At 37.0% G+C, this 15,576-nt stretch overlaps 1 protein-coding gene across 1 annotated transcript; it reads right to left on the reverse strand.

The window, feature by feature from the left end:
* Window positions 1-183: 183 nt before the first annotated feature.
* Window positions 184-14,315, reverse strand: gtf2h1 (general transcription factor IIH, polypeptide 1). The gene is made up of 15 exons (XM_066668482.1): window positions 14,123-14,315; window positions 11,047-11,202; window positions 7,979-8,171; window positions 7,636-7,801; window positions 7,445-7,538; window positions 7,042-7,191; window positions 6,857-6,936; window positions 6,021-6,145; window positions 5,847-5,934; window positions 5,680-5,768; window positions 5,473-5,590; window positions 5,126-5,216; window positions 4,845-4,960; window positions 3,762-3,854; window positions 184-1,180 (listed from the first exon to the last, which is right to left on the reverse strand). The coding sequence occupies exons 2-15, from the start codon at window positions 11,198-11,200 to the stop codon at window positions 1,094-1,096; spliced, it is 1,644 nt and encodes a 547-aa protein (XP_066524579.1). The 5' UTR covers window positions 11,201-11,202; window positions 14,123-14,315; the 3' UTR covers window positions 184-1,093.
* Window positions 14,316-15,576: the final 1,261 nt, after the last annotated feature.

Here is a 15,576-nt window from a genome sequence, read left to right on the forward strand (position 1 = left end):
AATATACCTTTCCCTCACACTGTCTGTACCGTTGTGAAAACTATGCTCTAAGTGTGACTGATTAGGTATAAATTACAGAAAGTAGCGGGGCTGGACTTGCAGCATGATCCATTGCTATGAAGTTCATGATGGTCTTCAACATTTACAACCAAATACATTCTTGGGACAGACTGTTTTCTGACACAAAAGCACATATCTTAGCAGGAAGCATCTTTATGTAATCTTTCAAAAGCCACAGTGATGCAAGTTTTAGGGAAGTCAGTTTTAGTCACCTTAGCTTTATATTTCTCCTGTTATGGTTCTGAGTAAAAGCGCAGACACATGCAGGGACGATTACAGTAGGAATCTTGACTTTATTTGGAGTAACGTCCAGAAATTTTTCTTCAGTGCATTTAGAACAGACACAAGAGAGCAGTGCAGCTGGCTGTATGCATGGGGCACACTTCAGTAATGCACATTAGAAAGAGTATTTTTACAGTATTGCTTTATTCATACCCCTTTCCTGTGGGCTTTCCGATGTGCCATAATGTCTCTACAGAGCCATTCTGCTTTGCATCGACATGGTATACATCTTTAAGAAAACTTCCTTTTCTTTTAGTCCCTTTCTGTGCATCACTTAAATTACCCCACTTCACAAAGTCCTTTGCATTGAACATTTTAAGTTCCTGAGAATACTTCCACTGGTATCATTAAGCCCACAGTTTGGTCATAAAATTCAACACTGTTAAAGTACATATCTGATTCCATTATCTTGGAAGCCAGACAATTTCTCATCCACTGAAATTAAGGGAGAGAGAGAAAAAAAAAAAGTAAAACAAAGTTGAACATTACAAACAAAAGAGAGAGAGAGAGAGGGGGGGGGGGGGGGGGCACTACAGTTACTGTGACTGGCGTGGTCCATCTCCAGACAGACTAATCTGGAGAGAGTTGAGTTCTGTCCATCTTACACACAGAGGGCCTCCGCCTCAACACTTTTGGCCTCCACCCCAACTCTGGGTGGACCAGACTTGCTGTGCTAAAAAGGGAGAGCCAATTCCCACTCCCTTGTTCCAATTTCCCACATAGTCTTGTCTCTTTCAAAGTTTCTTTTCCTTCAGGTCTTTCTCATCATGCGCCGTGTTTGCCAAGCATGGAACTTGTTATATGCAGCCTGGATCATCTCTTCAAGATGACTGGTCAGCTGTTAATATATATAAAAAAAAAAAAATTGTGAAGTGTCAGCTGTGTCAAAGATTTCAGACATTATTAAGCAGTGATGGCATGCTATGCATATCTAGCATATGAGAAGCTAAATATTATAGGCCTACTTTGGGTCTACTGAGTAGTGTTGTAAAAATTAAATTTCAGTGCAAACAGGACTTAAACACTATTTTTTAATGGCATTTAAATTTTGTACCAAATTTGGCAAACCTTCCTCCCATAATTCATACCTTTTATAGAACATAGTATGGAGCTAATTTAGGGAGAAAAGATTTGTTAATTTGAAAAAAAAATAAAAAAACCTTGAAACTGAAAGTTCAAATCTTGAGATTGAACATTGAAATATACTAAAAAGCATTCAAAATTAAAATAAGCATAGGATGATTTTTTCCAATTTTTTCTCCCCCATTTTTCACTTTTATGTGCATTTTGTTTCATATCTTTTTTCAGGTCAAAAATTTTCTTCACTTTCAGATCCTTGTTTTTCAGTTTCATACTTCTGGTGTGGGAGGCAGGACATCAGGGAAAAGGGGTGTGGTATAATGACTGACAGCATAACAATAAGATGGAGGTAATACCTCTGGGAAAAAATATCTCCTTATTCCGCTGTTCTTAGTCTTAATTAACCTTAAACGGTGCTTTAAAGTAAACTGGTTCTGTTGCAGTGTGTTTTCCGGTATAATCCATGCGTTTAACACAGTGTTTTATTTACATGCACCTTTCTCAGTGTTAAAACACATAAAGCAGCTGCAGTACCATTTAAGGTGGACCAGGAAATGTAATTAAGGAACTGGGGAAAAATTAACTTCACCATTGTTAACATTTCTTTTCTGTGTGCTGGATTCATGCAAAGTGCTGGTGGGAAATTTGTGTTGCCATGGAACTACACAATATGGCAGAGTTTGTTGCACTTATACTGTGATTGGTGCCAAATGTTGCCTAAAAGAGCTCACTATAAAATGACTTTGTCAAAAAAAGTCAATGTGTTACACTGAATATTATGTATAGTGTGAGTTTTCTGTGATATTTCTCATAGTCAATACATAGGAAGGTCCTCTGCCTTCTTGGTTATGCTGTCAGTCATTATACCATGCCCCTCTCAGCTGATGTCCTGCCTCCAATGCCATAACAGGGCCAGAAGTCTGAAACTGAAAAACAAGGATCAGAAAGTGAAATTGGAGAGAAGAAAGAGGGAGAAAGGGAAAATAAATAAATAACTCTCTCTCTCTAATTTTCTCCATTAAAAGCATGTGTCCAAAGTGAAAGATCTACCTATGACATTAACTCAGCAAATTAAGCGATTCTAATTCTATACAACCGCGACCCTGAAATGGAAAAGCGGAAAAAAAATGGAAATAATTCTATACAACAACAATACACAGATAAAACAACAAGAGCAAAGAGAAACTAGGCAAGCCTAATTTTGTGGATGTTACACCAAATGTTTGAGTTCTGTGACCCTAAAAGATGCAGACCCCACTGAATATTAATGACATAAATGTACTTAAACATGAATGTTTATAAGGTTTATATGGAGATTCGGTGGGGGTCACAAATTGTGAGGGCAGCTGTCAGAAATTGTGACTCCCTTTGCCAAGGCTGTGAAGTAGCGCCCTCTAGAGTTGCAGAACTCGATGGTTACAGAATTCAATGAAACGCCTGACCGCCATTTTCACAGAGGTGTTTCTGGCATTTCAAAAACAGGAACTCCCAAACTACATACCCTATTCATTTTAAAGTCTGGAGAAGCTTTGGTGCTTCATATCAATGACTTTGTTTACAATAACAAATAATAAACTATAAAATAGTTTATAGCCATGGAAATCCTTTATTTGATCATGGAAAGCCTGTTATTTTCTGTTCATACAAAGCTACAAAACTGAAGCACTGTTGAGGTGACATTAAAGCAACTTGTTTACCAGAAAGCACATGTCCCAATCCATCTCTCAATTCTTTGACACCTTGAATATGTCAACACTCGCGCCTTCTGTTCACCTTTCAACAACGTCAAAGTGAGCACTTCATTGAAAGATTTGGGGCTTATGGCAAGATATGGGATGGGCGAAAGCCGGCAGACGCATTTTAGGTTCCAAAAAGAGGATGTGCATTTCAGTCAGTGAAAGTGCCTCTTCTAGGCTGGCCCGGTAGATGGTCCAGCAATAAATAAAACCATAATATAAATGCCAGTTTGTCATGCATATCATACTAGACTTATCTAGATTTATTACAAACAGAGTGATCTATTTCCATTGTTTATTTCATGTAACGTTGATGATTATGGATTACAGGCAAAATCATCATCTCAGAAAATTAGAATAATCAACACAAAACACCTGCAAAGTTTTTCTAAGTCTTTAAAATGGTCCCTTAGTCTGCTTCAGTAGGCTACACAATCATGTGGAAGTAGTTAACTCCTTCCATAATCATCATTAAAAGAAAAACGTTTCATGTTTTGAATTGAATACTGAAATAAATGAAATTTTTGACGATTTTCTAATGTATTCAGATGCACCTGTAAGCCTCTTTTACCTTCAGACAACCTAAAAATGAAGTGGCCTTACATTGGTGCTCAAGTACTCCCGCTGGATCTTTTCTTGAAATGGGTGGAGCTTGGTTGACTGGAATCTCTCCAGATTAGATCGCATTTTAACCACCTATGCAGAAGAGACACACAAGTTTGCACCCAGTTTAATCACAAAATGAAACATATTAAAACATTAAGCATATTACCATAGATGCATAAAAATGTATTTGTATTATATGTGTGTTCACCTGCTGGCCACATTTGTGGATCAGGCTGCATGTGTATTTGGATCAGGTGAAATGCGAAAGTCTCAAAATCCAAAAACCCACGAGAGGAAATGAACAAACATGTCACGAAAAACACGTGAGTGACTTGATCCACAAATGCTGCTTCTATAATTTTCAAATAAATTTTAAATTTGAGACTTTGAATTTACAAATATATGCAGTGTAACTTTAAACAAATTTATTTATCTTCCCATAAAATTATTATATATCTATGAAACCCAAAAACATTACTTACAGTACTTATGAATTTAACTGTATTTGTACAAATTACAGACCATGAGACACAGATTGGGATGTATTAGTTTGTGAATAGTGAAACATATTTGTGACTTGTGTGTAATTTGTGGATTAACATTAACGCATTTGATAAGTATTTTGAGACTAAACTCTCTTCATATACACCTGCTCTTTAAAAGATGGTTGGCAAATTAACAAGCCACAGCAGGCTTATATCACCTCCAAAATTATGAATGTTGTTTTGAAAACTGTAAAAATGAAAGGGTCAAATCAACAGAGAAAATCTCGTTTAAAATGAATTAAAAATGTGTGAGTATTTGTCCTGCTCATTAACTACTCTGGAACTTCAACACTCACAAAAGTGTTGATAAGACGACCTCGAAAATTCATAACTGATTGCCCTGCTCACATTGAGCATAAGTTCTATAGCTCTTACAAAGTAAGTACCAAAGCATTTATCATTTATATCACACAGAAAAAAAAATAAGCATTTATAAACAGAATATATTTAACCATACATTTCTATTTTAAAATATGATTAAACAATACAATAAAATAGATTTTTTATTGAGGTTATAAGAAAATATGAGGTCTACCTTCTCCTCCAGAAACGGTGTGTTGACAGGAAAACAGGACCAGAAGTGACGTAGCAGCTCTCCTACTGCTGTGTACAAGTGCTTCAGTTCATTCTGAACATCAGTAGGAACCAGCTCTAAAACAGAATACACAGATAAAACAAGATACATAGAATTCACAGAGTTCAATGACCTAGTTCTTCTATGCAAATACAAAGACAAGGAAATAGTATCCTATTTAATGTTATTGATCATATACATATTTTTCAAAAAGTAACAGAGGTTTTGTTTGTGCAACTCACGACTGATAGCCTGCTGGACTCCAGCTTGCATTAATACTCCTCCAGGAGAAAGGGCTGTTATAGCTGAACTGGCTACACTGCTGGACATCACCTAAAATAACAAAGGTAAAGACATAAACTGGGGTTTGGAAATGCAAACAACAGTGGCAGCTAATAGTTGAATTTGTCATTTTAAAGTAATTACTACAACTTTGTCAAGGTTCCTTTTATAGTAAGAAAGCTGTGACAGGCCATTGCTGGGCAAAAATGGTCTGTAACCAATACAGACATGCTATTGTGGCAGATACTGATAAACAACTACCAATAATTCAAATTAATAGGCACACACACTAACACAGGTAGAATACCTGAGTAAGGCATGGTTTGTAACAGGTCATCTCTTCTTGAATGCAACTGACTGAATTAATGATGTCCTGACTTGTGGAGTAATGATGGGACTGCAGAGGAACTGGACCATGAGAATACCTGGAAAAAAAGAGGCCAAGAGATCAATTGTCCCTAATGTACATGGTAATATAATCAATAAAATATGATTTTGATAACCTCAGATTTACCTGTCAGATTTCTTCAGGTTCAAAGCAATGGTTTTAATCCCAGCTTCATTCTGTAAATCCTCATACTCAATTGCTTCTTGCAATTTTACCTGAGTAAAGCAAAATATTATTTAAAAGAAAAACACACTACACCATATCCTGGTTAAATATATTGATATATATTAAACCTTTTTAACAGGTGGCTGGAAGAAGTCTGAGTCTCTGGAATTGCCATCAGTGCTACTTGTCTCACTAGCCTGGTCGTTGGGGGTATCACTGTTTACAGGTAAAGAGTTAAATATGAATACATTTATCAATCAAAGTGTGTGAAGAGTATAAAAAAGAAGCTTCTTGATGCTTACACTTTGCGAAGGCCAGCTGCCAGCACCATGGCACTGTGATGGTTGAAGCGTTTAATGATGGCAGAGTTGCTGTTCTCCTTTACTGTTTTACTTGAGTTGGGAGGAACTGTAAAGGACCCATAGCCCTGATAAGGGAGATAACAGTTACCAAAAATTTTTTTTTTAAAAATAGCATTTTCTATAATAGAAAATGAAGTGAAAATTCATCATAAAGGCCTATTCACATATTTCTATTTTTACAGACATGAAAAATGCGCTTCAAGTTTTTAGAACAAACACACATTAACAGTGTCTTTCAGAGTTCAAAACTGACACACTACAATGCTGCAACAGATTTTGAATTAGATTTGAATTAGAACCTGTTCTATATTCTGCGTTTGACGGATGCGTTAAAAACAGGCTGACCAATCGAAGCACTGTTGTCATTGTTACAGACCAAACAAATGAGCAGGAAGACCATGGCTGGAAAGTTCACTGAACACAAAAGCTTAACAGGCAACACAATGGCTCCTAAAATGTAGCGGTTAAAGAAAATATACTCTCTCATAATGAGAGGAGCAATATGCAGAATAAGAGCCTCAAACTGCTCCAATGACCCATAAAAATGACAGTGCCTGTCATTTAGTTAAAAAAAATTCTTCATCACTCTTACTCTATTAAACCATTTCTTCTTCCTCTTCCAGCATCTTCCTGCAAGTGTTAAGGCAAAAAGTGCATCCGATTTGGTGTGTGTGTGTGTGTGTATAAAGGTTAAAACTGCATCCATTTTATTCCTGCGAAAAAAAAACTGTACCCTGTGTGAATAGGCCTTAATAGACTTCCAACGTGTTGCTAACCTCATCTAACGTTTTGTCCTCCAAAGACATCAAGTCCACCATAGGGTTCTTAACACCTTGAACAACCATGGACTTTAAACCTGTGACAAAAATAAGCATTGGAGGCCAGAAGTATTAGTTCTTTATGAAAACTTCAAGAAAAGCTCATAAGTAAAATTTAAATACTTGTCAAAATTTGGCATTACCTTTTTCATCTTGCTTGGCACACTCAGAAAATATATCTTGCTGGCCAGTGTTAATGCGATCTCTGTGGAAGTAGTGTGACTGAAAGAAGCGTGTCCAGAACTCCTTCTCTGTCAGGTTGTGAGGCACATTTTCGGCATACTTTTGTTTGACTGCATATAGGAGGGAGATTTAACATTATGTATTTGTTGAGATTATGAATTGTATTCCATTTCATAATTAAGATGTCCTCATAGAACTGAAACATACAAAAACTCAAACGATATATGTTTAAAAAAAAAAGAATAAATTCAAATTTAGATGGTTTAACAATAAACAGTCCATGTGTCTGTGTTAAGGAGATGTTTCTATTCATAAGATCATATTTGATGTAATTTACTGACAGCTCACACAATGACTTCTCACCTGTGGGATAGGTTCTGAAGATTGACTCAATAATGTCAGACGTCAGGTTGTATTTCAAACCATTACAGCCATCTGTCTGTGGCCTAATGTCAGCCTGTAATCAGAGCAGTGCGCAAATTAAAATAACAGCTACTCATGATAAGTACATATGGACTGATATCTATTGAAAATTGTTTTTGTATTCAGCCCACCAGAAAAGCTGCTGATATTCCCACTTCTTGCTTGTTGTTGTTGGAGAGGGCATGATCTTCTGAATTCAGTTTTAATCGATTGGCCCAAAATTCCTCTGCACTGATAACCTGGCTTACTACCAGATCCTTATAAAGCTGAAATAGCACTGGATCCTCCTGCAACATCCTGGAGAAATGACAGTCTTCTTAAATATATGTGCTTATTTCAATGTTTTATTTATGCACTTTTAAAAACATCTGAACATGTCCTCATGCTTCAAAACATGAGTAATAAATGTAGTAACATTTATTAGTGGAAATGATAAATCTCTGTGGATGAAATTGATATAAAATGAAATTTCACCTGTTTTTCTCCTCTAGTTCTTTGTTTGCTTTCTTCTTAAACTTGGGCAGAAGTTGCTGCAAGAGGTCTTTGGCAGCATCCCGGTCCTTTAGAGCTGTGCTTTCATTAGCAAAGTGGAAGGTGGTACTTTCTCCTGTGTGTAGCACTAACTGAAGCTGGATCTTTGCCTTGCCATCTGGACTAATTTTCTGACCTGTTCATATAGAAGAAGAAAAAAAAAAAAAAAAAAAAAAAAAAAAAGTCAAAAGAAGAACACTACATGTGATTTTATTTTTTTTTTTTTAACTAAAAATATGCTCAATACAGAAAAGTTCTCAACCTTATTTACAGTGTGATCGTGAAAAAGGTTTCATTGCACCACAAATATGATATAAGGAGGTACTGATAAAATCCACTATTGTAGGTATGCAGCAGCAGTTGCTGTGTATATATTATTACACTGTTTAGCAATTGACATGACTGAACTAATTTCATTCTACAATGCAGGAAAAAAAAAAGTCAGAAACAAAAACCAGCATTCACGAAAGAATCGCAATTAATTTATTGTCTGTCTGACAACTTATCCACTTCAGGGTCGTGGTGGGTCCAGAGCTTGCCCGGAATCACTGGGCGCAAGGCAGGAAAATACCCCAGAGTCGTTCACAATGCGACACACCCTCACACACTCAAATTTAGGGACACTTGAGTTGCCAATACCAACATGTGTTTTTTTTTTTTGGACCGCAAGAGGAAACCAAAGCACCTGGAGGAAAACCCACATGGACATGGGGAGAACACACCAAACTCTTCACAGACTGGGACTCAATCCCACAACCCCAGGAACCTGGAGAAGTATGACAGCAACGGTGCTGCCCAAATCCCAATTCAGAGAAAATTATTTGGTGTGGCAGAACAAAAAAAGCCCACATAGAAAATGAGGTGCTACTTGCGGGTTGTGGCTAATGTCACAGTACAAAGTAGCGACCACTTTGGGGGACCTACTCATTACTCAAACTCATGACTTAAATAAAAACTGTGATATTTAAATTGATTTATTGTTTCTGTCAATACTTCTTGTGCTCCTTTAGATTTTAAAAAGAAAGAAATGCAAGTATGGATCCCTGACCCATCTATCTGCATCACATTTGTAAACAGAGCTCTATTAGTCCATAGAGGAGCTCCGGCCACATCCCCAAGTAGTGCCATACTCCTTACATGGTGCACATCACAGATAAAACTAATAATACAGACTGTACTTAGATGCTCATTCAACAGGGAATTTATATTTCACTCAAAATAGTTTTTGACCTACAACAAAAACGTGAGCGCACAAACCATTATTTTATGACTGACTGTGCCCTTCGAAGGGTGTAGGGAGATGTTTAAGATTTAAGGATTTAGGACTGAAGCTTGTATATGATCTATGTATGAATAACTCAGATTAGACAAAAGAGCAGAGAAACGGATTAGAGACTGGTGTGCTTACAGTTTTCAATTAGCTCCCATGATAAAAAAATGCTAATGAGGCTAACCAAATTTAACTGTTTTTTTCCCCTCCTCATAATACTATACAGAAACGGTGGGTTTCTGTGCTTCAGGGAGCTGTAAAACTCTCTCCAGTGCAGGGAGAGGAACAGTGTATGAAAAATGTATTCTTTCCCTATTCATTTACATTAGCACTGTGCTATACAACCAGCCAATCAGCCCCCAGTGTGCCACTGAAAAAAACTTTATATGTCACTGCAAACCCATGAACAGATCTGTGCATATAAACTACACAGAGTAATACACATAACACATCTGTGTTAACAAATACAGAGCAGATGTGGCAGTGGGTATTAATAGTATAATTTTGCTTTGATTCCTGCTAAAGAAGCAAGTGATTTTAGCGAGCCCTGAAAGGATTTTTTGCAGTGACATGATATTTAGTGTAGAAACATTCTTGTGAACTAGTTGAATCTTATTTTGACTCAAAAAAATGAACAAAACAATTTCCCACAAGTGCCCAAACATGTCATACAACTACATACAATATCACCAAAAAATATTAAAGAATAAACACAGCACATGATAAATTAGTCAGCTATTAAATTTTAATTGCATTATATAATGTGTCTAAACAGAACACAGATTTGGATGCCTGTGAATGAAGGAGATAGTTAGTTGATCAATTAAAATCACCATCACACAATCCAGTTTTATGTACCAGCTTGGCCAAGATTGGGAAGGGGAAGTATGACAACCAATAGGAGCAGGTCATTGTCGAAGCATGTAAAGCACAAGTGCTACATTAAAGGACAAACACAAAAAAATAGGTTTCCCATAACCCATAACCCTTATTTTACATCTACCCATTGTTTTCAAGTGTAGGCAAGGGGTGAAATGGGGAATGTTATTTTGGGTGTGAAATACCTCAAACATAACTGAACATAACAGTGGCCAGTTGATGGTGTACACAGCAAATATTTGTACTTTTGTAAATCGTTTTGAATAAAAGCATCTGCTAAATCTTGTAAATGTATATGTAATAATAGCAGTGTCAGGACACAAACATGTACTGACACAGGTATTCATACATTTACAAACATGTATAAACGTACTGTAACTACGTCCAAAAGAATGAGCATTACAAAAGGTGGAACTAAATTTAGAGATTTTAGTGATGCTGGTTTCAGGTTAAAGCATTCTGTTTGCTTGAGTACAAAATATATATCTACAAATATTGGTCTGAACTATTGGTTAAACTGAATCATCTGTATGATGCAGATCATTTTTAAACAAATATTTACTGATAAAATTCTGACATTGTGTATCCTAATCCAGTGACAGTGTCTCACTCAGAAAAGTCTTCACCGTTTAGAGAGGATTCAACTGACTGTGGAGACAAAAACTGTGAAAGAATAGAAACAGATACCCTTCATTCTGAATGGTGTGAAGAAAAATGTCCAGTACCCAAACCAATTCCAATTAAACAGATGAAAACAAACCAAGAATCTGTCAACTCAAATGACAAATTAGAATTTTTGACACATGTCGATCCGTGCAGCACCCTAAACAAAAGGCTGGTAACTGTACAAGAGATCACTCACAGCGGATGTCAGCATACAGGTGGCTGACCGTGAAGCGATCTTTTCCCTCTGGCCCCCAGGCTATACGCTCAGTCATAAGATAAAGTGTACCATCCTGCTTCCTCTGCCGGACTCTCTTCACCACCAACAGCACTTCTTCCGACAGGGCTGCCATAACTGTTTAAAAAATTCAAACAGTAAAACAAACAAACAAACAAACAAACATGGAAAAAGCAATCCATCATTAACATACACAATAGCAAATATGTCTGTAAAATATACATATGTGAGGGGGAAAAAAAAGACTGCAGTGGGCATGTCCATCAAATATTTCTTTCACATTGCGTGGACTGCTTCTAAGGCATTCCCACTATTTTCAGCACAATTAATCTGGACAGTGAGAGTTATGTTTCATACCATGTAGGTTTTCAATAAAATCTAAAGAACATGAAAGAGGTTCCTTACAGTACTGCTTGCACACTGTACTTTCCCTAAACAAATCAAGGGGAGCACAATTTTCCGCCATATGTCATGCACTTTCTAACAAAAGATAAATTGCATGTTGTTATCTACTTCCTGTACTCTGTACAATGACAAAGTACCTTCCCATCTACCTATCCTTCTATGTTCATACATGCACACATCAGACAACAGCAGGGATTTTATTCCATACCTCCACAGCCCAGTCTTAGTTACTGTTTGCTTTTTAAAAATGTAATATTTCACAATTCTCTGTTTGATTTGTAAAATCCTCTTCTGAATTCAGCTCCTCAGTAAAGGCTTTGTGGCATTTACAAATAATTTCAAAGCCATAGCATTTAGTTGTCGTCCTACTAGGGTTGCAAAATTACAGGAATTTTCGATGTTGGGAAATTTACCATGGGAATTAACAGGTAATTATGGGAATTAATGGGAAAGCTAAATATAAACTTACATATAGTTGGTAATAAAAAAAAAATACTGAAGCATGATCTTGGCTAAAATAATTGGAAATGATACCAAAACAGTTGAACAGCAAAGCTGCTCCTCAATCCCAGTCACATGGCACATTGCACATTAAAGAGCTATTGAGACAATACCCCCTGCACTGTTTATTCCTCCATCACACGTACAGCATATGTCTAGATGATTTCTAGAAACCTGACATTCACCTACTGAAAGCAAACGTTTGGACCAAAGTACTACCTAAAGGCAGGTATGTTTTGACATGGTTCATATTTTTATTGACAGTAATAGCATTAAAACATTTAAGCAACTGTTAAATCAAGGTGTAATTTCACAGTTGCTTTCTGTTAAATAAGAAAAGCTCAATGAGCAATTTCATTTAAGATAATATTTTACCAAGAGGTTAGCTTACCAAGGCTAGCTACCTATATTTTCTGCCTCAACCAAGAATTAATACTTATTATTTATTTAGCATTTTGAAGACCTTTAGCTTTAGTGTTTTTACACTTTGTCATTTTATTTAATAGAAAAATGCCACGTGCATCAACTATGACATCAAAGATGTCATAGTTATTATTTGTATTGTTATGCCTTCATGTCTGCTGTTGACACAAAAAGGGGGTATGTTGATAATCCAATATTTCCAATAAAATCCCAAATTTCCATGGAAAGTTTACATTTTTTAATATTTCCAAAGTTCCCATGGAAAGTTAAGGGTAATTTACTGGACATTTAATCGGAAATGTTCCAACCCTACATCCTACAGTAGAAGGATGGACAGAGGACTTTGTTTATGTTCTCTTAGAGATTGAATCTACAAGTCCTATTAACCCAATGGGGATAGTTTTCTTGTGCACACTGTTTTGCTCATTGATTTTTTTTTACAGTTCTTCTATCTAATCTATATCTCCTCTCATGAGACATGAGTAACGTTAACTTAAGTTGTTCTTTCGAGGTGTGCAATATATCCACATGTGCTACTTATGCTACTCTGCACATACTCAGATACTTTTTTTATGTTTTTAACGATCATTCTGTTTTCCTCTGAAGCGGTACAATCTCCGCTTATTGTTAGCTTCGCTGAACACTAAGAGGTGCTCTCTGAATTCCCTACAGCACTGAATTAACGTATATAAATGTAAACACCTGTACAGCTGACACATGTACCAACCATAATCTTCAACAACAAACTGAACTAGTCTGAAACCTACCGAACAGGTTTCCTCACTTGGCTCAGCACTGTATGCTAACGGTGTCTGGACCGCACGCAAATAGCCTGACGACAGAATGCAAGTAATGTGTAACGACAGTCCAGTAAACATTAAGACAGACACAGCACTAAGGTTCATATTCAGCGACGTGTTCACGTGTAACATTTGCGTACGTTGTCTGTAGTAAGTTGTGGACCAGCAGGAGAGACGGTGTAGATCTACGTGTAGAAAGCTTGTAGCAAGCGGAACAGTCTGAAATCTGCCCTTAAAACACATGGGGAGTACGATACAACCACCGTCGTCTTCTCACTTCGCAGAAAGAGCTGAATACTCACAGTATATGGAGAAGTGAATGTCAGGACACGAGCTCACGCTGCATCGCTCAGAAACAGGAGCTAATTTCCTGATAGCTCGGGCTCCGTTCAACTCCGTTCTGACACAAGCCTGGGGGTCGGTCTCGAATCGCTTCCTGCTCCATATGTAGTGCACTATATGCAGTTATACAATAAAGACATATGCAACAAACAGGGCCCGGTGCGTCTAAGAGAAACACACAAATAACATAACAGCCCGTGCTAACTATTTACTTTACATTCAGCACACTGGCTGCGGGTAGAAATCATAGTTCTCTAGACACATTAAGTGCACTATGCAGGGAGCAAAGAGTGGTTTAAGACGCCGATGAACTAAAATAATGTTACACTGCTAGATGTAAAAGACGTGGCTAGCTAGGAGAGCTATGCTTGGGCAGAAAGCTGGTGGCGCCCAGAACAAGGAAAAGCCAATCGAGGCAGCGAGTACCGCAGACACAGAGCCTTTATGATACATTTAATACAGGATCGCCTAACCATAATCGGTGGCAGTTCAGATGGACTGTTATCCCGCTAGCTGCGGTGTGAGTGAGGGAGCCGCTGAATGTGAAAGAGAGGAGCTCTACTTTCCTGGGGCTGGGCTTCTCCTGAAGCTTGGCCGCGGTTGTTAAATCGGTATTGAACTGATCCAAGTGTGCGTCTCAGCGGTGACGGAGTTATTCCCTGAGACCAAGCGCGTCCGAAACCGCCTCCACCGCCAACACCACCACACACTCCGAGTTCTCCATCACCTCCTTACCTCCCTCCGTCACACAGCCGACTCCCCCCACCACCCTCATAATACGATCTCCACACACTTCAAAATTAAAGTCCTGTCTTCGTAACAGCCATTGAGCGATTCACGATTTCTGGTATAATAATAATAATTTAAAAATACGTATTATTATTATTATTATTAATGGAAATAAGAATGGTTATTATTTTTGTTGTTGTTGTTATACATGAATGTGCACATTTGGTGATTTGTAGCTAGTCACAATGCTAAGCTACGCATAGCTGACCAAACCCTGCACCAGCAAGAAACAAAGCTCTTGTTTTTGCCAGGTACAGAGGACAGGGATTGACGTTTTTGGACTTCAGGTACTAGTCTGAGAAATGCTAGATGTATTTAGAAGTTCTGCTGGAGTTCTGAAATTCCTTCAGTTCAGTAAATCCGCTCCATTTGGTTTATTCTCTCCCTGACCTTACATGGAGATCCAAAAAATCGCCTGAAAGAAAGAACAGACAGAAACTAAAAGAATAAAATGTTATTAATTTTAATAGAAAAGAAAATTAATGAATATTAATATCAGAAAGAAAACAATAAAGTAATGGGAAAAGAACAATAAAGAAAAAGAAACTAAATGAATCCACAGGAATGACATCAAAAAGGAAATACAACTCTTTTTAGATTAACATCATTGTTATCTGAAAAAAAAACATGTATTTCAATTTGTCACATAATTTGAAATTTTATTTAATACACAGTTTGTATTTCAACACTAAACAAATTCGCCAATAGAAATTATCCTGAAATGAAAAGTAAATACTGTAGACTTGAAACAATGTTAAGACTTTTTTTTAAATGTAAAAAAGTAAATGTTTTTTTAATTAAATTTTTATTTTATTTATCTTTTTGAGACATTTTCTGTCCATACAGGAGGACCACTGGTCTGCTTATACTACCACAGATCCAATAATAATAATAATACATTTTATTTGTAATGCACTTTACATTTCAAGGAAATCTCAAAGTGCTACAGGATAATCAGAAGCAATAAAAATCCATTAAGAGCAAGTAAATAAAAACAAGATCAGATAAAAAAAAAACAAAAAAAAACTAAATCCTAGTGAGCCTTCTTGAATAAAAGAGTTTTTAGTTGTTTTTTAAAAGACTCCATGCTCTGTGTTGCCCTCAGAGAATCTGGGAATGAATTCCAAAGTCGTGGGCAACAGCTTGAAAAGCCCGGTCTCCCATAGTAGAAAGTTTGGCCCGGGTCTGCTGAAGGCTATAGGCATTGGTGGAACAGAGATGTCTTGAGGTA

The sequence above is a fragment of the Hoplias malabaricus genome, chromosome 4, assembly GCF_029633855.1.
Source record: "Hoplias malabaricus isolate fHopMal1 chromosome 4, fHopMal1.hap1, whole genome shotgun sequence".
NCBI classification, from domain to species: domain Eukaryota; kingdom Metazoa; phylum Chordata; class Actinopteri; order Characiformes; family Erythrinidae; genus Hoplias; species Hoplias malabaricus.

What these genes read in the sequence shown, in the direction of transcription:
- gtf2h1 (XM_066668482.1), bottom strand. Translation starts at nt 11,200, where the DNA reads ATGGCAGCCCTGTCGGAAGAAGTGCTGTTGGTGGTGAAGAGAGTCCGG. An exon ending in CTTCAGAACCTATCCCACAG is followed by an intron (nt 7,192 to 7,444) that starts GTGAGAAGTCAT and finishes TCCTATATGCAG; the next exon opens with TCAAACAAAAGTATGCCGAA. An exon ending in ACAAACCATGCCTTACTCAG is followed by an intron (nt 5,217 to 5,472) that starts GTATTCTACCTG and finishes TTGTTATTTTAG; the next exon opens with GTGATGTCCAGCAGTGTAGC.